This window comes from Vigna unguiculata, chromosome 6, assembly GCF_004118075.2.
Source record: "Vigna unguiculata cultivar IT97K-499-35 chromosome 6, ASM411807v1, whole genome shotgun sequence".
Lineage (NCBI taxonomy): Eukaryota > Viridiplantae > Streptophyta > Magnoliopsida > Fabales > Fabaceae > Vigna > Vigna unguiculata.
This window is the reverse complement of record NC_040284.1, coordinates 5086145-5111591: the sequence shown is the minus strand read 5'-3', so window position 1 is coordinate 5111591 and position 25447 is coordinate 5086145. Positions and strand designations below refer to the sequence as shown.

Below are 25447 nucleotides of genomic sequence, written 5' to 3'. Positions count from 1 at the left end.
CTAGTCGAGCACATTTTAAAACCAAATATTTTCTAGTTCCATGCCGCTTACTAAAGTAAGCAGTCCTGGTCGAGCACCTATTTTAGTTCCCTACCGCTTACTAAAATAAGTGGTCCTAATCGAAGACTTTTTTCGCCAATAAAACTTTAAGTTCCCTCCTGCCTACTAAAGTAGACGACTCTGGTCGAACACACGCACCGTGCTTAATTTCTTAACTAATTACTTGGCTTAGGACCTAATCACAGCACATTCTCGCAATTGCTTATTTACTTTAGTAATATACCTCAGACAATATTTTGCATAACTGGCCAGAACGAGCATAAGTAAATGGTCACGAGCATACCTCTTTTCAATTGAATCTAATGGATTGGAAAGTTTGGATGTAAATGCAGCAGACCAGCACACTTTCAGTCGATTAAAATATATAACAACAGACTAAATTGTTCTTGAAGCTATAAAACAGTCGATTAAAAAGACAATTCAGACAACTAAAATACTGGAGATTTATGCAGAATGCAGAATTCGCGAATTGAACTCAAACAATAATCTTTTACATACAAGACTTGTTCCAATCACTATTTTTAACAAGTATACAGCCTCAAATTACACTAGAACGCATTAAAGCAAACCAAAGATCAAATTGCTTGGTTTTCTTGAGTTTTTAAAGAGTTTCAAAGAGAGTGAGATGAGGGAAAGAGAAATGCACAATTGTTTTTATACTGGTTCACTCAATCACAGAGCTACATCCAGTTTACCAGGACAACCTAAGCCTGGTTTCCACTATATTCAAAAGTTTTACAAATCACACACCAAGATTACACTTTTGAACAACAAAACTCACAAGATTTTTGACTCATACAAAAATTTAGACACACACCCTACAAGAATCATACTTATAGACTTGAAATCACATCAGGCAAACCAACCAGAGGCACAAGAACATCCAAACCTGATGGTGGTTGTCCCTAGCAAACCATACATGTGTTCTTCAAGTTACTCACAAGCCAAAATGCCTCCAAGATCAAACAAGATCAACCAAGATCTTCAAAACACGAGTTGTAGCTGTGTATTGCAGAGAAAGAGCTTTCTAGAGATGAATGACAAAGTTTAGTGCACAAAAGCTCAGATTCGCACCTCTGCTTGCGAAAACATAGCTTATATAGTCTGGTTTAAGTGAAAATAGTCGATTAAATTTTCCGTACAGTCAGCTGATTTCACTTGACTTCAGTCGATTGAAAAATAATTCAACTGACTGAATGCATTCATACCAGAAACTCATTTTAACATATTAAAAGAGACACACTAAGGCACACAAGACATCTAACTTATGTCATATAGCCTATCAACAATGTATAACACTAAGACATTACATTTAACATGTTATTTTCATATTTAACACACTAAAACTTAATCTTCAAGTGAATCTTCATCAATCTTCATCAAACACCTATGATCTTCATGCACATGGCTTTATCAATTCTTTGCTTCAAGCTTGCTTGTGCCAACAACTGAAATATCATAGTCAAATTTTAGCCAATGCGGAATAAAAATAGGTGAAAATAACGATAATCAAAAGTATATGATAGCTTAGAAGCAACATACACACGAAAGCATATAAGCAACTGATATATTCCAAAATAATAAGGCAAAACAGGCAGTTATGTTCGCGAAGTAACCAGAGTGCAAATTATTACAAACTTAGGCTCAAAAGCCAGAATATGATCAAAGTAAAATTAGTTAGTATTTTGGTCAGTTTCCACTTACATTGTAACGTCTTCCTCCACCATGAGATCCCTATCACAAGTTGCTGGCATTTCCTTAACTTGTTTAACGCTTAGGTTGTCCTCATCCACCAGGCGGCCATCGACGACATCCTTGTTAACATCGTACTTTGAATCCGCAACATCCACCACAAGAAGGTCGCCTGTCTTAGACCTTTGTTGAAACCATCAATATGTTCTTGAATTATATGATTCTTTAAATCTTCAAACTCACTCTCGATGTCAACATATTTCTCCATCAATTATTCATTATCTTTCTCGAGGTCTTTAATTTTTTCATTCATCTTTTTCTCAGAATCTAAACACCTAACTTTCCATGAGCCAACGCGCTTCCTCTCAGTCGCCCACTCCTCCCGCTCCTTTTTCCGAAGCCGTCTTCTCTTCTTCATGCTTAGTGGCCTGAGTCTTCAGCTCTTCTTGGACTTCCTCCACCTTGGCTTTGCCTCTTTCTTTTATCTCCCTCTGTAGAAGGGTGCCAACCCTACAACCCATAATCAAAGCCTTGCTATTAACTTCCAGCGTGGCCTTTATCATTGCATTGGGTTCCATGTTGTCCATAGAAGAAATCACCGTTTATGGTAGATCGATATCGATGTAATGATGGACTAATGTATCTAGTAGCTTTATCAAGCATGCCTCAGGTTTTCTAATCCCTGATGTTGACCTAGAACCAAACAATTCGGCCCTAACCCTCTTCATATCCTTCCCAATCCCCTTATGAACAAGGCTTGGCGACTTTCTTTTCAGGCCGCCATGAACTCGAACCTCCACCAGTGCTTCTTGCATGTTGGGAACTTCAGTATTTCCCCCATGCTTGGACTTCTTGGCCTGCTCCTTTCACAAAGTCCTAAAGAGACTCAAGTTCTTTTTCCCTAACTGAGCCATGTGACCTATAATGCAAACACACGTGGTAATCTCTCTTACATTAAACGAAACACAAGAAAAATGATACCTTCCAAATCAACAAGGGGATGCACCGATAAATAAATTCTAACTAAGTCTTTAGTGGGCAACTTATTGTTAAACCTCCCTAGAACCTCTACTACTTCTATGTCATTCGCCGATAACTCCCCCTTTTTCATCCCCTTATATCGTCGAGGGTTATCCCACCAGCTGAATGGGAACTTGGTACCCCATACTCATTATAAAAAAGCGAATGACCCGACTCCTTCACGAAGACTTTGAAAAAACCGTCCTTGAAATGCTTGAAAGACTAAGAAAAAACATCCAACATGCTTATACCTGGCCGGCTTACCAAGGACAACCAGGTAATAGGACTTTCTGGCTGAGTATCCTAAAAATACAAAAAGCACTTGGGAGAAGGATGAAGATATAGTGAGTGGCACAACACCCTGAATGCCTGTAGGTATCCCCAATTATTGGGATGTAACTAGGTAGACACAATTCACTAATTCTAAAACTGTGATTTGACTTTTAAGAGTTCTCACTGACTTGATCGTCAAAGTCCTTTTCTATAAGTAACCTCCAAAATGTTTAGTCGGCAATAAGACATGAAGGCATGCCCAGCAGGATCGAAGAGTATCCATCCTAGGAAGTCGAAGATTGGGTAAGATATAATTTATGTTCCCTAATACCTTACTATTATTTTTGCAGGAATATTAATAATAATAATAATAATAATAATTATTATTATTATTATTATTATTATTATTATTATGGTTTTACACTAAATATATTAATATAAACAAATATTATATCAAATGAGTTGCATTTATTTCTCGTTGCTTTTCCTTAGCCCAATGAATCATTAAAGTGTTTTTATTTCTTAAAAACCCACAATTTTATTTCTTTAAAACTAATAAATTCCATTTCTGAATATTTTTAAATTTTAATTTAATTGTTACCAAATATATTGATAGTGTATTCTGTTTAAGTACTTCATTGCAAAGTCATAACTTTATATATATATATATATATATATATATATATATATATATATATATATATATATTAATGTCAGCCTGATATTATTTGTATTAATATTATGTTTAAAAAAGTCGTAACTTTATATACAAATTTATTACTTAAATCTTATTTTGATTTATGTTTGTTTAATAAAATGGTAAAAGTTAGAAAATAAGACAACGGGAAGAATTAAATTAAAATATTAGTGATAATAAAAGAAATAAAATAAAAAATGTTTTGGGAAATAGCTAGATTATTACTTGTAGCAGTACCGAGAGAAGTAAGAAGGAAGCGGAACATAAAAATACAGAGCGAGAGAGAGAAATAGCTTGGACTGTGAAGTGAATAGTATAAATGTACAAACTCTCTGATCAGTGTGTTGCATCGTTTACTCTGCACACTCTCTTACTCGTCCTCTTCTTTTGGCTTATACTCTGATTTTGAGCCTGCCTATCCCCTCTGTGGTTTTCCTATTTCTTTGCTTTCAAAATTTGATTTCGATGCTCTCTGGGGTTTGAAGTTGATGTTCACATGAGCAACTTAATGCCCTCCCTTCTCATGCTTAGCGGTCCAACTATTTTATTTTGTGGGTTATGAGTTGCTACTAAGCCTGATTTTGTGAACCTTGTAATTTGTAGTCGGCTGAAGTTGGTATTTCTTTTTGTAATCACTGTGTTCACCGAACCCTTTTGGTTGATTGGTCTGTATCTCCTTCCTAATAGAATAAGATGATTAGCAAGCCCAAATCAATGGTTATTCACCGTGTGTTTGATTTTTTGTTTGTTGAGAACTATGGTTGTTTTGATCAGTTAAATAATGTTAGATGTCTTTATATTCTAAAATGCAGATGTGTGGTGACTGTTTTGTTGCTTTGTATATGTTTTTACTCTTGGAATTGAATTTAAATTTAAGAACTCTTCTGAATAGTAGGAGGGAGCATAAGTGAGATTCTGTCAGGTTATAGAACTCAGGTTATAGAACTTGAATTGAAGACAATAGAAAGATTTAAGTGCAGTATGTATTTATATTTCATAAGATTTAAGGACAATGGCTCAAATGACTGGTAAATACTTATATTTTATGATGGACATTCCGATATTTATTACTTATTAATGTTAGAAAGAACACCTATGAATATATTCATATTTGTGCATAAAGACGAAATATTGGATTTATATGTTACAATTTAAGCCATGAAAATTCTCATATCATGATTATGGTGGTGGATTAGTTTCCAGTTAGTTCATTCACGTTTATGGGGGAAGTAAATAAACAATATGATGAATGGTTTTCCAAATTCAAATTCCATGTCTAGATGTTGTAGTAGAGGTGTAATGTGAATTATAGTAGTCTCATATCTATTTGTATTCTAGCCATAATCAGTGAAACCTAACATGGAAAACCACATGCTATACATTCTAGCATTCCTCTTCGTTTTTAACTGTATATTGAAATTGTGGATTTGAATATTGCAATGACAGAGCAATGGCATCTCATATTGTTGGTTATCCACGCATGGGACCCAAGAGAGAGCTTAAATTTGCATTAGAATCCTTTTGGGATGGAAACAGTAATGTTGAGGAGCTGCAGCAGGTTGCTGCAGACCTTAGGTCAGCTATCTGGAAGCAGATGGCCGAAGCTGGTACAAAGTATATTCCAAGCAACACCTTCTCATACTATGATCAAGTGCTGGACACAACAGCCATGCTCGGGGCAGTTCCTGCTAGATATAATTGGAATGGCGGGGAGATTGAGTTTGATGTTTACTTCTCAATGGCAAGAGGGAATGCATCCGTACCAGCTATGGCAATGACCAAGTGGTTTGACACCAACTAGTAAGTAAAATCACCCCCTCTCTAAATTTTTGAGTTTTACATATAGTTTGATTAAATACGATTAACATGAAAGGTGTAAGTTAGTGTATGATGGAGATTTTGTTGGGGACTTTGAGTGACTGCAGGAGCACACACATACGTGCACACTTGACACTGTAGTTGATTTAAATCTATTAATGCAAAATTTAATATGGCAATTGTTTTGATATTTGTTTAGTTCTAACAAACTTATGATCCCTTATGGTACAGTCATTACATTGTTCCTGAATTGGGTCCAGATGTTAAATTCTCATACTCATCACACAAGGCTGTGGTTGAATACAAAGAGGCCAAAGTTGTAAGTTCTAAGATAGATTTAGCACAACTATCCTAGATTGATCTGAAAAGTTCATAATAAAATTCTGTGGACTCTTGGCTTAGAAGAATTTTTACCACCTTAACTATTGACATATTACAAAGGTCTCTAATATGCAAAGAATGTTAGTGGCCAAAGGGTGAAATAAATTATTTTGAATTGTTAATTTCATCCACTGATGCTTATAACCTTTGTCTTTCTAATATGTAGCTGGGAATTAATACTGTACCTGTGCTTGTGGGACCTGTATCCTAGTTGTAGCTGTCAAAACCAGCAAAGGGTGTTGATAAATCGTTTTCCCTTCTTTCCCTAATTGACAAGATCCTTCCTGTCTACAGGTATGGTCTTAAAGTGGTGATACGTGCTGGAATTGTATATTAATGTTGCTTCAATCATACTTCGTTAAATATTTTATGGAGGTTGTGGTTGAACTGAAGGCAGCCGGTGCTTCTTGGGTCCAGTTTGATGAACCTACCCTTGTGAAGGATCTTGATGCCCACCGGTTACAAGCATTTAATCATGCCTATGCAGAGCTAGAATCAAGTTTATCTGGTTTGAATGTTCTGATTGAGACATATTTTGCTGACGTGCCTGTTGAAGCATACAAAACTCTCACCTCTTTGAAGGTTGTTACTGCATATGGGTTTGACATTGTTCGTGGAACAAAGACCCTTGATTTGATCAAGCAGGGATTTCCATCTGGAAAATTTCTTTTTGCTGGTGTTGTTGATGGAAGAAATATTTGGGCCAATAATCTTGCATCTTCTTTGAACACCTTGCAGGCACTTGGGGACATTGTTGGGATTGGTACTTGTTGTCAATTAACATTGTTATTGACATATATTCAGCATACCAGAAATTAAATCTGAACCACCTTTTACTTCTACAGACAAGGTTGTGGTTTCTACATCCTGTTCTCTTCACACTTCAGTTGATCTTGTGAATGAGACCAAGTTGGACCAAGAGATTAAATCTTGGCTTGCATTTGCGGCACAAAAGGTTGTTGAAGTAAATGCCTTGGCCAAGGCATTGTCTGGACAGAAGGATGAGGTACATCATACCCATTGAATTGGAATTTTTTTGATACAAACTTATATGATTTTGTTCTTTTATGGCCTATCTTTTTGCAGGTTTACTTTTCTGCTAATGCTGTAGCCTTGGCTTCAAGGAAGTCCTCCCCAAGGGTGACAAATGAGGTTGTCCAAAAGGCCGAAGTGCTGATTTAGATTTTCAATTTGGTTTTTTACTGGTGGGGATTGTTTTAGAAGATATGTATGCAATTGTTGGGTAAACTTAAATGTGGGTAGTTAGAAGGCTTAATATGTTTTTTCCTTAGGTTGCAACTATTGGGTAAACTTAAATGTGGGTAGTTGGAAGTTGCTATATTAATTGTCTAGGAGATTGCAAAAGTTTGAGAGTGGGTCTAGTTATGATTAAGCATGCAATAGAGTTCATTAATTGTGAGTTAGGTAGTGGTTATATTTAATGAATGTAGTTGAAGGGTCATGTCCAAAGGCCTATAAAAGGACCATGTAGTGCTTCATTTCAATACACAACAAATCTGAATACAAAGAGTGTTTATCCAGAGAGACTTGTTTGTCAATAAATTGGTATCTGAGCTTGAGAGCCTAAGTGTTTGAGTGAGTTAGAGAGTTTGATCGAGATGGCCAGTTTAGCTAACAGCATGTCCCTGCCGAAGTTATCAAAAAGCGTCAGCTATGATAACTGGAGCCTACAGCTGAAGGCTCTCCTTGGTTCCCAAGAAGTATGGGAGGTGGTCGAAAATGGGCACCAAGAACCAAAGGACATTGGAGAAATGACGATAGCCCAACTTGCTACGTTAAAAGCAACACGAGCAAAGGACAAAACAACTCTGTATGTGTTGTACCAAGTTGTTGATGAGTCCGGCTTTGAGAAGATAGCAAATGCTATGTCTTCAAAAGAAGCGTGGGATATTCTGGAGAAGGCATACAAAGGGGATAACCGTGTGAAGCAAGTTCGGCGTCAAACTCTCGTAGGCGAGCTTGAAAGGATGAGGATGAAGAAAGATGAAGGGGTTGCCGAATACGTCTCTTGAGTTGAGACCGTAGTGAATCAGCTCGGTAGAAATGGAGAGACGCTACCCGCTTGTTGAGTGGTGGAAAAAATCTTGAGGTGGTTAACTGACCACATCGAGAATATAGTTTGCGCAATAGAGGAATCCAAGGACTTAACAACGCTCTCGGTGGAAGAGCTTGCTGGGTCGCTTGAAGCGCATAGCAGCGAAGAAGGAAGAAGAAGGAGTCCCTTGATCAAGCACTCCAAGCAAAGGCAACCATTAGGGAGAAGAAGGTTCCTTATACTCAGAACACTCGAGGCCGAGGTGGTAGAGGCAGAGGAGGATATGAAAGAGGTCAAGAACAGGTCGGCCAACAAAATTGGCATGGCCGAGGACAAGGTGGAGGTCGAGAAGGTAGAGGCCGAGGAGGTCAGTCGAACAACTCAGGAGTTGAGTGCTTCAAATGTGGTTATTTTGCCAAAGACCCCTACTCAAGAGTCAAATGTTACAATTGTGGGAAGGTTGGACATTTCACAAAGGATTGTCGATCTGAAAGCAAGAAGGAAACGAACTTCCTTTCTGAGGATGCTGAGGAAGAAAGAATATTGATGATGTCCAGGAGATCAGGTGTCGAGCTAAGTCCGAGCTGTTTTGACAACTCAGTTTGGTACCTTGATACAGGAGCAAGCAACCACATGTGTGGGGACGAGAATCTTTTTAAGGAGCTCACCAAAGTTGACGCTAGACACGTATCATTTGGAGATGCATCAAAGGTGGCAATAAAAGGTCGGGATACAATTTGGTACCTACAGAAGAACAACCGAGTTGGAGAAATTAAAGACGTGTACTTTGTACCCGATCTCAAGAGCAACATATTGAGCATGGGCCAACTGATGGAGAAAGGCTACTCGAATCTAATGAAAGACCGAGTACTATACTTAAAAGACAAGTCAGATCGATTGATTACCCGAGTAGAGATGAAGAAGAACAGGATGTACAAGCTGGACTTGAAAATAGTCCAAAAGAGGTGCTTGAAACATGACGTGAAGGATGAAGCTATGATGTGGCACTTCCGGTTTGGCCACTTGCATTTTGGTGGACTTGCCGAGTTGGTGAAAAAGGAGATGGTGCGAGGACTCCCAACTGTGGAGTTTGAAAAGAAATTCTTTGAAGAGTGCATGCTCGGGAAGCATATAAGGACCTCATTTCCAAGGACTGCCGAGTACTGGGCAAAGGAACAACTCAGATTAATTCACATAAACATTTGTGGACCAATTACCCCTGAATCTTTCAGTGGGAAAAGGTATTTCATTTCTTTCATAGATTATTTTTCAAGAAAAACATAGGTGTATTTTTTGAAGGAGAAATTTGAGGTGTTCCAAGTGTTTAAAAGGTTCAAAGCAATGGTTGAAAAGGAGACCGACATGCCTATCAAATCTGTTAGGTCTGACCGAGGAGGCGAGTTCATCTCATCCGAGCTCGTGAAGTATTGTGAGGAGCAAGGAATAAGGAGATTTCTAACAGCATCATACTCACCCCAACAGAATGGAGTAGCTGAGAGGAAAAATCGAACCATTCTTGACATGGTTTGAACTATGTTGAAAAGCAAGAACGTGCCTAAGGAGTTCTGGGCGGAAGCAGTGCAATGTGCCATCTATATGCAAAATAGATGTCCACATGCTAAACTGAACGAGAAGACACCGCACGAAGTTTGGAGTGGAGAAAGCCGAGTGTGTCTCACCTCAAAGTGTTCGGCAACATTGCTTATGGTCATGTTCCAGCTCAACAAAGGACCAAACTTGAAGATCGAAGCAAGAAGTACGTGTTTATTGGATACGATGAAAAAACCAAGGCGTATAGGTTGTTCAACCCAATAACAAAGAAGATGATTATGTGCCGAGATGTTCAAGTTGATGAAGAGAGTGAGTGGAAGTGGAACAACTCAGAGAAGGAGTCTAGAAGCTTGGAAATAGATACACCACCAGTTGTGAGAGATCATGAGACTTCTAATGAAGAAGATGAACCTCTACATCCTAGAGCGCGAAGCTTGCAAGACATATACAACTCGACTGACGAAGTACATGTTGTATGTTTCTTGGCAGATTTAGAAGACTTGAGCTTTGAAGAGGCTGTGTAGGAGGAGAAGTGGTAAAAGGCGATGAATGAGGAGATCAGAGCAATTGAGCGCAACAACACGTAGGAGCTAACCGATTTGCGCAAAGGAGCTTGGCCTATATGCGTAAAGTGGGTGTACAAGAAGAAAACAAATGCTGATGGTGAAGTCGAGCGATATAAAGCTCGGCTCATAGTGAAAGGGTACAAGCAAAAGGAAGGAATAGACTATGACGAAGTATTCACTCCAGTGACGAGGATGGAAACAATCAGGTTGTTGATTTCCTTAGAAGCTCAACACAGATGGACAATCTTGCAGATGAATGTGAAGTCAACATTTCTGAATGGAGTCTTGGAGGAGGAAGTATATGTTGAACAACCACTTGGATACATGCGAAGAGGCGTAGAGAAGAAAGTGCTGAGATTGAAGAAGGCACTTTATGGCCTGAAGCAAGCTCCACGAGGATGGAATGAAAGAATCAACACTTCAAGAAGAATGGTATGAGCAGTGCCCTTATGAACATGTTCTTTACATAAAGAAGAAAGGAGAAGATGTGATATTCATTGCCCTCTATGTTGATGACCTTATTTTCACGGGGAATAATGCCGAGCTAATTGAAGCATTTAAAGAAGTAATGAAGAAAGAGTTCGAGATGACCGACCTAGGTCTTATGAAGTATTTCCTTGGTTTGGAAGTCATTCAATGGAAGGACGGTATCTTTGTGTTGCAGGAAATGTATGCTGAGGAGGTCTTGAAGAAGTTTAAGATGACGAGTTGTAACCCGGTTTCCACCCCTATGGAACCGAGCATAAAACTTTCTAAATATGCAGATGGAGACTGAGTTGATGCGAGTAAATACCGAAGTCTGATTGGAAGTCTTAGATATCTTACAAATATTGGACCAGATTTAATGTTGAGTATTGGAATAACAAGTCAATATATGGAGGAACCGAGGTATACTCATTGGAAGGCCCTAAAGAGAATTCTAAAGTATATGAGAGGAACTGTGTCACTTGGTCTGATGTATACTAGGACGGATGATTATCGACTAGTCGGCTACTCAGACAGTGATTGGTGTGGAGATGTTATGACCGGAAAAGCACGTCTGGATATTTATTCTTCATGGGGAGCATGGCGTTCACCTAACTTTCAAAGAAACAACCCATTGTAACACTGACAACATGTGAACTAGAGTACGTTGCAACATCCTAGAGTGTCTGCCATGCAGTTTGGCTTAGAAACCTTCTAAGCAAACTGGAATTGAACCAAGAAAAGGGGACTGTGATCCGAGTTGATAACAAGTCGGCCATTGAATTGACAAAGAATCCGGTCAATCATGTGAGAAGCAAGTACATTGATGTTCGATTTCACTTCATTCGAGAACAAGTGAAAGAAGGAAATGTAGAGTTGGAGCACGTTGAAAGTCGAGCACAAGCTGCAGATATGTTTACAAAGCCGCTGTCATCCTCTCTGTTCGAGAACAATAAGATGATACTCGGAATGAAGGACCAGAAGAACATTTAAGTTTACGAGGGAATTTTGTTGGGTAAACTTAAATGTGGGTAATTGGAAGTTGCTTTATTAATTGTCTAGGAGATTGCAAAAGTTTAAGAGTGGGTCTAGTTATGATTAAGCATGCAATAGAATTCATTAATTGGGAGTTAGGTAGTGGTTATATTTAATTAATGTGGTTGAAAGGTCATGTCCAAAGGCCTATAAAAGGACCATGTAGTGCTTCATTTCAATACACAACAAATCTGAATACAAAGAGTGTTTATTCAAAGAGACTTGTTTGTCAATAGCAACTCTGAAGGGCTCTAACCACGCTTGTCCAATATGTTTTTGATGAAGTAAATCAACTTGACATTCTTTGTTTTTTAATCTAACTTAGAGTCTGTTGGTTTTATGATTCCATTATGACAAAATTAATATGCAAATTACTTAAATATGAACCAATATCACAAATATATTTAATTCACTTTAATCTCTTTTGATATGATTTTGAATCATAAACTTGTTTGTTTCTTTCCGATAATCAATTTTTTGTATTTTGTATATAAAGATAGAATGACGTGTGAGAAGTGAAAAAATATAAAAGGAAAGTAAAGAAGATGAAATGGATTGTAGTGATAAACTAAAAATGTAAATTGCAACAAAATGTAAATTGCAATAAACTAAATTACAAAGATAAAATAAAAATTGATACAAAAAAATTATAAAAGTGGTAACCCAAGTTACAATATTGATCACTGGATTTGTCGTTTCTCTTGTTTGTCGTGTTCTCAGAATGTTTGAATTGTAACCATAATTTGTCATCCTTACTTTACTTTTAAATAACCTATGTTTATTTTCTCTTTTTTTTTTCTTATCGATTACACCACAATAAAATAAAATAACATACTAATAATAATTGTCTCAAATACCCACGTTGTATTTGTTGTGTCTACTCAACCCATGTTTTGCAACAATTATCACAAGCTAATCTCCCTTTCGATCCAACATTGTCCGTCTTCGATTATGTCAATGAACACTTTTCTTAATGCAGTCTTTATTATTGCATTGCTTGAATTCTTGATGGCATCTTGGACAATATTCTTGGAATGCACACAATTATTAGTGATAAGACCATAAACATTATGAAATTTGCAATACTTCTTTCACTTTCCTCATTCTATAGAAGGTAGTCTATAATCATCACTCAATTTTATTTGTTTATTTTTCAACAAAGCATCAAATATTTGGTCTACTTTCGATACAACTGTTAGCTTTGTAGGTGGTTAGGGTTTATTAATAAGGTAACTACTTAGGGTTACCTCTGTAAACTTATCACATAACCTATTTAAGATAGGTTTGTGCTTTCTCGTGTGTAAGGTTTTTCCAATATCAAGCATAGTTCATGATTTTTCATACCTGTTATCTGCTTCTTCTCTTGTGTGCTTTCTTCTCCTCTCACAGAGCAACCAATTGCTCCCCTCTGTTCACCATCCTTGAGCTGCTGCCATGGGAGAAACCAGAAGCTTAGGGTTTCACACACCCCTCTACCAAAACCATTATGGCATCAGAGCAGGTTCGTAACATGCCTGCTTCCGTTGCTTCCTCCTCCTTCTTTCTCAGTTCTTGGTACATTCTTGCAAAAGTTCTTGTAAAATGCAAGACAACAACAAAAAGGAAGAATTTGCACAGAAAATAATAGCAAATTAGATCCTCAACCCCTACAGTCCTTATTACCTTCATCCAGGAGAGAATCATGGCCTTGTTCTTGTCACCCAGAGTCTCAATGAGACCAATTATGCCTCATAGAGTAAGAATCTGAAACGTGGTCTTGTTTCTAAAAACAAGATTAAATTCATAGATGACAGTATCAAAGCACCCAAAAAGGATGATCCCCTATATGATGCATGGGAAAGATCAAAGATAATGGTTCTATCTTGGATTACAAAGACCTTGTTCCCACAAATAGCTGAAAGTGTGGTCTACGTGGAGAATGCCAGAGATCTTTGGGAAGAATTAAAAGAGAGATTTTCTAAGGGGGGTTATTTCAAGATTTCATACCTTCTTCAAGAGATCCACTCCATTCGCCAAGGTGATAGAAATATATCCCAGTTTTTCACAGACTTAAAGATTCTTTGGGAAGAATTTGAGTCTTTAAGACCCATGCCACATTGCATCTATGATGTTCAGTGCAGTTGTGATTTATCCAGAAATTCTGTAAAATACAGAGAGATTGAGTATGTCATTTGCTTCCTAAAGGGATTAAATGATGCCTATAATAATGTTCGCACTCAAATTCTGCTAATGGAACCTCTCCCTAGCATCAATTGTGCTTTTTCCCTCATAATTTAGCAAGAAAGACAGAATAATGGCAATCTTGGATACAACAGTGAGAGTAAAGCAGTTGTGAATGCTCTGAGAAGAAAAGTGGCTCGAGACATGTTGAACAAGGTAACTGGAAGCCTCAAGGACGTGGTAGTGGCTGGTGAAGGCAAGGAAGGGGAAGAGGAAGGAACCCCAATGCTGGAAAACAATTTTCCTACTATCATAAGATGAACCATACCATTGATGAGTGTTATTCTAAGCATGGGTATCCACCTTGGTTCAAGCAAAGACAGGATTTTGGTAATCAAGACAAAGATAACAGTAGTCAACCCACATGCAATCTGAATGTCAAAGAGGATTTGACATGGAATAACACTAAGACTAACAAACAAGACTCTACTGGGTTTACTCCTGAACAGATACAAAAGCTTCTACAGTTTATTGAACATGCAAAGAAACCAGGGCATAGTGTGAACCGGGTTCAAAGAAAAGATTCAAACACATCCAACTATATCACTCAACAAGGTAGTATTTCTTGGATTTTAGACACTAATGCCACTGACCATGTTACATACACTAAAGAACACTTTATCACCTTTCACAAGATTAAACCTATATGCATAAAATTGCCTAATTCTTCTACTCTTACTGTACATTTTGCTAGAACCATACACTTTTTAGAAAATTTTATCATTTTTAATGTTCTTTACATACCAGAATTTACTTTCAATCTAATATTTGTCCGAACCTTGATCAAGGATTTGAAAATTGTGTACTAACTTTCTCTTCTAAGATGTTCCAGATTCAAAGCAGCCCTACATTGAAGACGATTGGACATGCTAAATTCATCAATGGCCTATATTACTTGCATTTTTTTCCTGTATCAAATAAGAACTTTGTTTGTTCTATCATAGCTCTGAATTGTAACAAAAATAATGCTGACTTGTGACACTTTAGACTAGGACATCCTGGAAACAAGGTTATTGAACAAATCTGTACCAATTTTCCTTATGTGCAATCAGTGAATAATTATGTCTATGATATATGTCATTTTGCCAAACTCCACAAGCTTCCCTTTCCCTAAAGCACTATTACTTCTACTGCTATTTTTGATCTTATACATGTGGATATATGGGGTCCTATGTCTGTTATGTTGGTTCATGGTCATAAGTATTTCTTAAGCATTATTGATGATCTAAGTAAACACATGTGGGATTTTATGATGCATTCCAAAGGTGAAACTAGGTCCCTATTAAGAAATTTCATCACTTTTCCTAAAAATAAGTATGGAAAGAATGTTAAAATCATTAGGTCTGATAATGGCCCTGAGTCTTGTTATACTGATTTGTATAACCAATATGGTATTGATCATCAACTTAGTTGTGTTGAAACCCCTCAACAAAAGGCCATTGTTGAAATAAAACACCAACATGTTTTGAATGTAGCTCGTAGCCTAATGTTTCAATCTAACCTACCTAAAGCCTATTGAACATATGTTGTTTCTCATGCTATCCATTTGATAAATAGGTTGTCTAATCCTACTCTAAAAAATAAGAGTCCTTATGAAATTTTTCATGGTGAACCCCCTACTCTCCTTGATTTAAAGGTTTTTGGTTGTCTTTGTTATGCCTCCACTTTAGAAAACAATAGAACTAAGTTCGACCCTGGAGGCAGAAAAGGTATTTTTATTGGATATAAAAACAGGTGTAAAAGGATACATAGTTTTAGATATCCAAATCAGAGAGATTTTCATAAGTAGGAATGTTATTTTTTATGAACATGTCTTTCCTTATGTTAACAGTGAAAATAATATAGAAAATCCCATTAAAGAAAGTGAAGAAAATTTTGATGATATTTTCTGTGATTATATTCATAATGATTGCAGTACCCTATTACTCAAATTGTTTCTGATTTAAGAGTTGAAGACATTCCTATTCATAATTCTAAACAAGAAAACCTTGTAGATTCTGCACCAGGGACATAACCTGATTCTTCTCATGTCAAAAGATTTGACAGAGTTAGGCGCATTCCAGATTATCTTAAAGATTATCACCATCAGGTCAATCTTTCTAATTTTGCTCACAATAATGTAGAGTTCAAAAATGCTTTCAAAACCCCTTATCACATCTCTATTGTTCTCTCATATCACTCTTTATATGAAAAAACAGTTAAATTTTACTCTTGCTATTTCTTCTACTAATGAACCAAAGTCTTATAATGAAGCTTGCACTCAACCAGAATGGATCAAGGCTATAGAAAAAGAAATTCAGGTCCTACAACTCAATAAAACTTGGGATTTAGCCCCATTACCCAAAGGGAAAACTGCAATTGATGGCAAACCCTAGCCAAGGGACCAATCATAAGAGCCATGGCTAAAAGGATTCAAGAAGATTGGGCTTTACTTGAGCTTAGTAGGTCCTAGTTGATGTTCACATGGGCTAAGGAGGATGTCAAGACCTAGTCTATCCTTTTTATAATATTAGAATAGGACATTTAGGATCTTGTATGGGTCAAGTAATATAATGATTTTTATTTGGGCCATGTTTTAGGTTTGAGCCTTGCAGAGTAATTTGGGTTGTGAAAGGAGATAAGCCTTGGTTTGGGTTTTAAAAGGGGACACATGAAATTAGGGTTTCTTAACCCTTGATGGCACAAACTTGGAGTGCAATGCTTTACTTTAAGCGCGCCATGGCATGAAAAGTGTGATTGCTTAAGTGGCAAGTCACACTTGTAGCATGTCTCACTTGGCTCAAAAATTCAACCATTTGATTTTCAAATTTGGCTCTCCTTTTGGAGACCACTCTAAGGTTAGCTTGGCCTTTAAATAAAGGTCTCTACCACTGTAATTTTTAGCTTAAGTTTTAGTAAAGAATTCTTGCCAATTTGCCACATCAAACCCTTGTTTGAGCTCACCTTAGAATAGTCTTCTCGCTAGGCTACTCTAGTTTCCTTTCCTAGGAGTTGCCATCACTTCTCTTAAGGAAATCTAACCATAGCCGAACCAAACACTTCAAAATTTCAACCATTTCATTGCTTCCGCATAAATCTCTCATCATGCATCCACCATCTCTCACGGATGAAAGCTTGCTTGGAGGGAGGCCTCATAGTAAATACTCACCTTTACACTTATTTATCTAGAAAAGAAAAAGATAACACAAATTCAAAGAGCTAGATTTGTTAAATTTAGTATAAAGTGTGGTAACAAGTTACTTTATGAGAAAGGGAAAAAAGTACTTACTTTAATTTAAAGGTTAACTATGTTATAAATCCCTCAACTATTTTGCATTTTTTATTTTCGTCCTTCTTTCAAACTTTGTTGTATTAGGTCATTCACTTTTTAAAACTTGTAGAATTGGTCCTCATTTTTGGACGGCGTTAGTTTTTTAATTGACGTGACAAACATAGTGTATATCAAAATCTCATTTATATAAAATTAATGTTTGCGACGGTCTGACTGACGTAATTACGATTAGAAATCATATTACCCACTCACTCATGAAAACAATAAAGATTTACATGATTATCTTTGGTGGTTGAGTTATTTTGGTTGTAGGTTATTTTGTATGAAAATATGGTTTTCTACTTTTGCACATGTTTTTTTGTTACTTCTAATGGTAATTTTATATGAAAATCTTAGGTGTTTTCATTAGTGGAGGAGTAATGTAATTTCTAATTGTAATTACGTGAACCAAGCCGACACAAAGATATTAATTTATATAAATGAGATTTTGACGTGACACTTTGTTTGCCACGTCAATTAAAAAACTAATGTTGTCCACAAATGAGGATCAATTTCACAAGTTTTAAAAGGCTAAATAAAGTAAAATTTAAGAGAAGGATTAAAATAAAAATAACATAATTAACCCTTAATTTAAATATACAGAATATCCTAGCTATGGGACCTAATTCTAGGACAACTATAACAATTAATGGAAGTTTCGAAATACCTTTTAATTTTGTTGGGAGTGGTAGAATTTATCCGACTCTTAGTGTGTGTTTAGATGTTGCGATTTGAGAATAAAAAGTGATATGTACTTTTGAAGTTTCTTAGATTAGGAAGTACTTTTCCTAAAAAAAAAAAAAAAAGATAACTTTCACGTTGCACAATCCGAAAATAAAAAATAACTTTCATGTAATGAAAAAAGGGCAAAATGGAAAAAAATAATTATAGGTAGTGGAGGAAAAAATTGTCTGTTTTCTGATTGACTAAGCAATGATGACGTAACATACGTGGAGCTAAAGATAACTATTTTATTGTATCTATTTGATGATTGATTAGTTTAAGCCTCCTTATTGTTTGTTGTCACGGAAAGCATTTAATTTATTCATCTTTTAATGTTTTATTATATGAGCAAATTTTCTTAGTTTGCATCTCTTGAATTTTTAATTAGTAGTAGATGAGTCGAAATTTGAATATTTTATGAAAGTTCATTATCCAGAATTTTATGTAAATCCCCAGAGTTTTTATGAAAATATGTTGACTTTCAAATAACACGTCATTAGTTAACAAAAGTAGTTTCAATGTAATATAACTCTTTTAATAATTTAAAATATACGTTTGAGACCGAGGAAATAATCGCTTTAAGAAAAGAAGTTTTAAAAGGATCTCTAGCACTGCTGCAACCACTAACGTGGTATGCATATTTCGATGAAGCCAGGATTAATATTTTCTTTAAACTAATATAAATTAAGGGAACTTAAGAAACTAGTGGACTCTATCTGTAGAGAAAAAAAAGCATAATTATGTGATAAAGATTTACTAGTGAATTTTATGGTGACTGGTAAATCTTTTACATTACATGAAAAAAAAGGTGTCTGTGCTACAGCATTATGCAGCCCTTACTTAACTTAGATTAACACTTCTAACTGGACAAAATCAGGAAGCAATGAAGAAAAATGACAAAAGTCAAGCAACTATACCCTGTATACACTCACTAATCCAAAAAACTTATGTACTGATACAGTTTCAGCGACAATGATCAATGACCTCAACTTGAAGAACCTCCATACAAAATCGGTAGTAAAAAGCTCAAGGCGCTGTGGTTGGCAGATACAAGACGTTGAGACACAAAGAATTACATAACCACATTACTAACTTAAAGTCTGCAGACACCACCTCAATTGCTGATTTCATTAGTCCTATACATAGTAGCCTTTTGCCATCTTCCCCAAGTTTACAAGCCCATAGATATATAATAATGCTGAATTCATTCCATGCATCAACTTATCAATACCACTTTCCTAATTATAAATCTTTACTGGCTTCTCAAACGTGTGCCGATTCTGAAAACAAAAACCCATATAATGTTCATTGTAGTAAACAAAACCAAATTCTCCTTCAGGAAACTTGCTCGTCAAAACACTCACTAACCTGGTTCACAGCATATGATCTTTTAGGAGCATTGTCAGTATGCTCCAACCCAAGATATTGCTCCCAAGCACCATAAACATCTCTTCTCTATTAAAAGATAACAAAAAAATTAAATAAAAATACAATGTTAATTTGTTTTAATAAAAATGTTTTCAATTAAGTTTCATATCACCCCACCTGAAACCGACTGGATACAATGTCAGAATCCTGAAGGTATTCCGGACGCCCTAGTGATAGAAATGCAAACTTCCACTGCCCAAACGAGAAAATATTAAGAGTTGGGGAAATTGAAATCAGATATACTAATTTTTTTCTCCTTTAAACCGTCAAGCAAACAAAATTACAAAAGTAGCTGGAAGTATGAGTAAATACCTTGCCAAACTCATCATCAGGAACTTGAAGTTTCTTTTGTATTCGCACTTTAATTTCAGCTAGAGTTTCTCCTTCATGTATAACCAGAAAAAAAGGTTCCCCAAAGTTTTGAATTTGCTGTAAATTTTGAAGGGAAAACAAAAATATAATACTGGTCATATGATTAATATCAGCACGCAATATGAAGGACATTAAATTTAATAATAAAAGATATATCAATCAAAACTAGTTACCATTTGGTTTTGAGCTGTGTCTTTAGTGAAATGGTACACATGGATTAGACGATCATGAGAACCAAGATTTTTCTCTTCCTCTGGAATCTATTAAATTTGAAAATGACCATGCATGTATTACAATTATATTGGGAGGGAAATTGAACAATACTAGTATAATATGATATATATATATATATATATATATATATATATATAAGAGCCAAGCAGTGTCATCATTTCAACAATAAAAACAGGAATACTTCATTATATTAAGATGCTATCTCCCTTGTTTCGAATTCCTACCTGCTCCGCTCGTAATGTCCAGTATTGATCATTAATGTTTTCAATCTTTTCATTGGGAGGGAAGACCTGCACAGGCAGAGGGCAGGAAATGAAAACGATATTTCTACAATAAAACTCTGCTATTTTGTGGTGATCAAAAGCACAAACCAAAACAGATAGGCAAGGGTAGGATTATACTAAACAGTATATTTAACCAACATTTCCCGATGATTATTTTGGAACAATAACAAATATTAATAACAAATCCACAAGTCATCAATGAAAGTAATGCTTTACCTTATATATTTTGTGATAGAACACTTCAAGCAACCTAAGTTCCGCTTCAGGATAAGATAACTCTACCTGAGCAATGGTAATAAATGGGTATATGATGTATAAAAAAAAATATAGATTGCAGTCTAGAAGTTATTAATGGAGGTAAAGTTGGCAGCTTTATAAGGAAAACATGGCATTTGCCCTAGATTGCAGTCCCAGCCAAAGTCACAAACCATACTGACCGGATTAGTGTTTGGATCAGAAATGTATTTGACCAGGTTCATAGTAAATGGAGCTTATTGTTTAAAAAGTCAAACACTATACGGAATTATATTGTAGTGAACTTTAATTATTTCGTTATTAGAACTTTCTTAGGATAAAGATATTAAATTAGGAGTATATTTGTCAAACTATGTTAGACACACATATGTATATTAATGTAGATCGGGTAACGCCCAATGATCCAATCACTACTACAATGCCTCGACCACTAACCCAGTAATATGGTTGGGTCTTGGAATTGGGTAAACTCAACCCGAAAATGCTAGCTCATGGAGTGACGGTTTGCCCCCTCTAAACACAGAAGTTTGACACTACCTGATTTCCCTTTCAACTACAGAAGAAGCCACACATGATACTTGTGTGCATTTGTGACTTATGACCATAGGGTTGTGTACGTAGGTAAATTAAAGAATCAAAGCTTAAGAATTTCACCTTTGTTTTAAGATCATCCAGGACATCCCCAACGGTGCTCTGCTTTGGGAGTCGGATAGTATGAATAATCACCTGACAAAAATATATAAAGAAAAACATAAAGCTGCTATAAAGAAAAAATTTTACAAAAAAATGGAAAGAGAAATCTGGTCAGCATACTCACTTCATCTTTAATGGCATGATGAAATGCAACTTTCAGAGTTTTCAAACCTTGTAATTCTGGTAAAGGGATGTCAAGTACTTCATAGTATAATATATCTGAGGTCTGACATTGAAGATAGGAATAAGATCTATTGTCTTTCCAGAAGAAAAAATTATTATTAATTTATAAATAACTACCTGATTGTAATGAACTAACATATCAGACAAATGTTCTACCCCTCGGTATTTAATAGGCTGGGGTTTTGGTTGCTGAGAGTAGCAGTTGTGTGGTGTCAGCCGTATTTTGGACGGATCATCCAAACCAAGTTGTTGGGCTACTCTCTCCACTACATCATCATAGGTAAAAAGCCTTGACCTAGACATTAGTAATTAGGAAAGTGTAAAAGCCTTGTACTATATAAAATTACATACAGTATATATTTTAACCATTTGAAGAAATAAGCTGTCAATATGCTTACATCTCCAAGAAAAAGTCATCTTCTTTAGGTCTATCCAGAGATCGAAAGTGAACCACCTAAGAATGCATAAAATATATAAGCAATTTCAGGTCTTATTTCACTATTAACATGAAATTTGAGAGCTTAATTAATTACACATACAGATATGCACAAGCACGGGCATGTACTGAAAAGTGGAACTTGAATAAATGACATGGAGAAAATTCACTATATTCAACTTACACTGATTTACCTATTTTATTATAATATATATATATATATATATATATATGGATTCAACATTGCATTCAACAGAGGGCAAGATAAGTCAACGTAAAAACATTACTGCATTTTGGGAAGTTTCATGTCCAGATCACCAAAAACCAAACAAATTTGTATAAAGTAACAAAAAAATGAATGTACCTGGCGATTGTGCACATATTCCAAATACGAGGGTACATCTGGATACCGGACATTTTCCCCACTATCCATAGACGAAGCCTTCTGAAAGCATATGATATCACCATCTTCCAGCTGCAAATATGGAATATAAGCCAATAAACTAACTTGAGGCATTTGGTTTTGCAATAGTGGGAATCCGAACACACAATAGTGGATTCTATGGTTATTACTGAAACATTCCCAATTATTGATTGCCCAGAATATATTTTGCCGAAGAGTCCCATACTAGTTTCATTCCCAAGGAAGGAGGTAGGGGTAGGTTTGCTCTATTCTCTTAGCATGAGAATATTTCTTACATGAAAGTTGTCCAGAAAAAATTAAACTGGTCATCAATCTAACTAAACCATCTAATTTTCAGAGGAGACAACCTCATGCAGTCTCCTATTGCCACATCTTGGAAACTACACGCCACTACTGCCAGAAGTTGGCAATAGCTGATGACCTATCACAGGAATCTAGCAACTCCTCATCACCACTGCAGTTGGTGTCAGTCCCCAGAATGTTTTGGTCAATCAGCCTTCGCAATTATTATTTCTAGTAATACCATTCCCATGAATTATTTTCAAAAACTGAAACAAATCGAGCATCAATTATGGATATAACTCACCTGGCTAGTTCGAAATGTTACTTTCTTGTCAATAGGTTCGCACATGACGTTTGGTTCAAACTTAATTTCCTGCAAATAAAGTCAGTCAATTCAGTAATGGCACAGCCCAGTCTCAGATCATAAAAATGAATACAAAGCATGGATATAACACAGGACACATATGTCTCAAAACAGTGATGAGGAAAATTTCAAAAACATAAGGCAAGCTATAAATGCAACAAAAAGAAAATATGAATTTAACATAAAATAATAGTTATGGGAGAATTCAAGATTCGTACAAGACATTATAGACATCAAATTTTGGTAATATTGGTTTAACTAAAACAAGTGGGAAGAAAAATGATGAATGTCATAAAAAATATTTGGTGTCATGTAGTATCCAATATTGATACGACTGTGGCAAGGTTACAACACAAAGGGCTATAATTCAGTATCCATCCTTTATAAGGTCCTGCCCATTTTACATAATGCAGGAACAAATTAATTTTCTATAACATATAGCACTGATATGTTACTGTAAGAGATTAGAGATACTATAGCGAATTCACTGTATTTGGCATTTTACATTTCATTCCAATGTCGTTATATTCTGTTTAGCCCTTCTGTTTTAGCTACAAGTTTTTACAACCAATTTTTCCTTTTATTTAGTTACAGGACTTTACTAGTTACAACACTGAGTCAGCATTAAGTAACACCTATAGCTATATATAGCTATACTTATGCGATCACCAATGTTGTCAAACTCGAGAATTGTAACTCGAGTTGTAAGATCTGAGTAAATGAAAAAATATATTCATAAATAGGTGCATCATTAAAAATAACTCCTACGTAATTCATAAAATGGGTTCGTCACAGCCAAAAAATAGGTTCTTAATTAATAAAATGGTCATACATAAAACACTCAATAAATTCTAAAAAATGGTTATGCCTTTTTTTCCTTCCAATTCTAAGTAAACCCGAGCTGCCATCAGAACCACCAAGGAAAGCAGAACAGCAAAAGCAACAGAGGCAGGGGGAGAGAAAAAGCGAGAAGAAGATTAGAGAGCAGCAAGAATGACTGCGAAGGCGACTATTGAGGGCAACGCGGTGAGGACGGAGAGCACGGACAACAGCAACAGCGAGGGTGAAGATTGTAAGGGATCTTGACGGATAAGGCAAAAATCGCAAGGGTGGTGATCGCCGATGATTGATGGGGCCATGAGTGCCAGTGAATGTAAGGTGGCGACAGCCAGTAATTGCGATGGTGGCACTGATAATGGTTATCTTGAATGCAAAACGCAATCCTAGCAGAAAACGATCGGCCGATCCAGCAAGCATACTTGCATAATCTCTCTAAGCTACTGAACTTCCGATCCAGCCTCTGCATTAGCTTGCTTGGTGGCGCAAACTCACAAGATCGTGTGAGTTTACTCATGATTTTAACAGCATTGGAAATCACAGTTGATATTGAATCGTATTTTTAGATCTCCCTCTTTTCTTCATATTCATTCTTTATCTCTCTCACTCTATTAGTTACAAAGCAAATATGTCAAAACCATCCACCAGCAAATTTAGAGGCTAAAACAACGACAGAACACAAAAAATAAAATATATTACTGAATCTGAGCCCACAGGTTGAAAAGGTAAGGAGCTAATTGGCACAAGTTATATGCCATGTGCAAATTGATAACTAAGTGACACTCAATCTAAAATACAAACAGCAAGATTTACGACTAAATTAATAAATCAAATGTAAGAAGTTCCAACGTTTCTCAGTTATTAAAATGGGAAAAAGAGTAGACAGAAAAAGAAAAACAAAAATTCAAGTAGCATGAAAGCCAAAATGTTAGAATTTAAGTCAAAGACCAACTTGATTATCATCCTCACTACATATTTAGCTGTTTCATTGAGTTACAACAGAGTTAAAGGAATCAATACAAACCAACCTCATAAAGTGCAATATCTTCTTCAGGGTCATAACCAGCCATTTCATTTAACCTCGTTAAGATTTCCAATGGCTTGCCAGTACACTTAACAAAGATCCTTCCAACATAACTGCCATGATAATGAAATAAATCTTAGGTCAGCCTAGGTTTCATAAAAATGTTGAAATAAAGAAATTACTCAGTACCGCAGCTCCTCCTTTTCAGGATCATATAGCTTGAAGAAAAGCAATATATCATCCTTGGTCTTTTCAGGCGGTGCAATGGGACAAGAATCCTAAATATGAATGCAGATTTTCAACAGGATTGTTTTGATTTGTACATTAAAATTTCATAATATTAAATTAGTATATAATTTCAATAATACAAATGTTACCATCCCCGTCTCCACTTCCAAAAACAATTTTAATTCTGCATTGTGAACCTTGTTTGATACTTCTCTCAATTGTCCAACCTGCAATACCGTGAAGTACATTGAGAAAAACTTCAATCATACAATTTTTCATTTCATATAACCTAGCACCAACACAGATAATAATTAAAAGACAACAGAGCATTTCCAGAACAAGGAATATAAATCCTAGGATCCAAAACAATTAATATGGACAATACTACTGAAACATTGATTTTTACTTTCAAGAATAATTACTTTAATGGGGAAAGTGAAAAACAAAAAGCAACTCACGAACAATTAGGCCAGCCCTCAATGAAATAAACATATAGCAAGATAGCACCACAATCACAAAACTAACAGGCTTCCATA

General features: G+C 35.9%; 1 protein-coding gene and 1 pseudogene across 2 annotated transcripts in view; one reads left to right on the top strand and one right to left on the bottom strand.

Annotated features, from left to right (window-relative positions):
• The first annotated feature begins 4003 nt into the window (after nucleotides 1-4003).
• LOC114187914 lies at nucleotides 4004-11826 on the top strand (annotated as a pseudogene).
• Nucleotides 11827-18597: 6771 nt separating this feature from the next.
• LOC114187572 (ubiquitin carboxyl-terminal hydrolase 13-like) overlaps nucleotides 18598-25447 on the bottom strand; it is a 33383-nt gene continuing 26533 nt past the window's right edge. For both annotated transcript variants that reach the window (XM_028075847.1, XM_028075848.1), the window contains exons 17-32: nucleotides 25061-25138; nucleotides 24873-24961; nucleotides 24688-24796; nucleotides 22763-22831; nucleotides 22117-22227; nucleotides 21715-21770; nucleotides 21434-21611; nucleotides 21258-21359; nucleotides 21095-21166; nucleotides 20402-20467; nucleotides 20126-20191; nucleotides 19841-19927; nucleotides 19608-19724; nucleotides 19413-19487; nucleotides 19236-19322; nucleotides 18598-19147 (exon numbers count right to left, since the gene is read on the bottom strand). In XM_028075847.1, the coding sequence (XP_027931648.1) occupies nucleotides 19106-19147; nucleotides 19236-19322; nucleotides 19413-19487; nucleotides 19608-19724; nucleotides 19841-19927; nucleotides 20126-20191; nucleotides 20402-20467; nucleotides 21095-21166; nucleotides 21258-21359; nucleotides 21434-21611; nucleotides 21715-21770; nucleotides 22117-22227; nucleotides 22763-22831; nucleotides 24688-24796; nucleotides 24873-24961; nucleotides 25061-25138 (1404 nt within the window). In that variant the 3' untranslated portion in view covers nucleotides 18598-19105. The remainder of the gene's footprint in view (nucleotides 19148-19235; nucleotides 19323-19412; nucleotides 19488-19607; nucleotides 19725-19840; nucleotides 19928-20125; nucleotides 20192-20401; nucleotides 20468-21094; nucleotides 21167-21257; nucleotides 21360-21433; nucleotides 21612-21714; nucleotides 21771-22116; nucleotides 22228-22762; nucleotides 22832-24687; nucleotides 24797-24872; nucleotides 24962-25060; nucleotides 25139-25447) is intronic.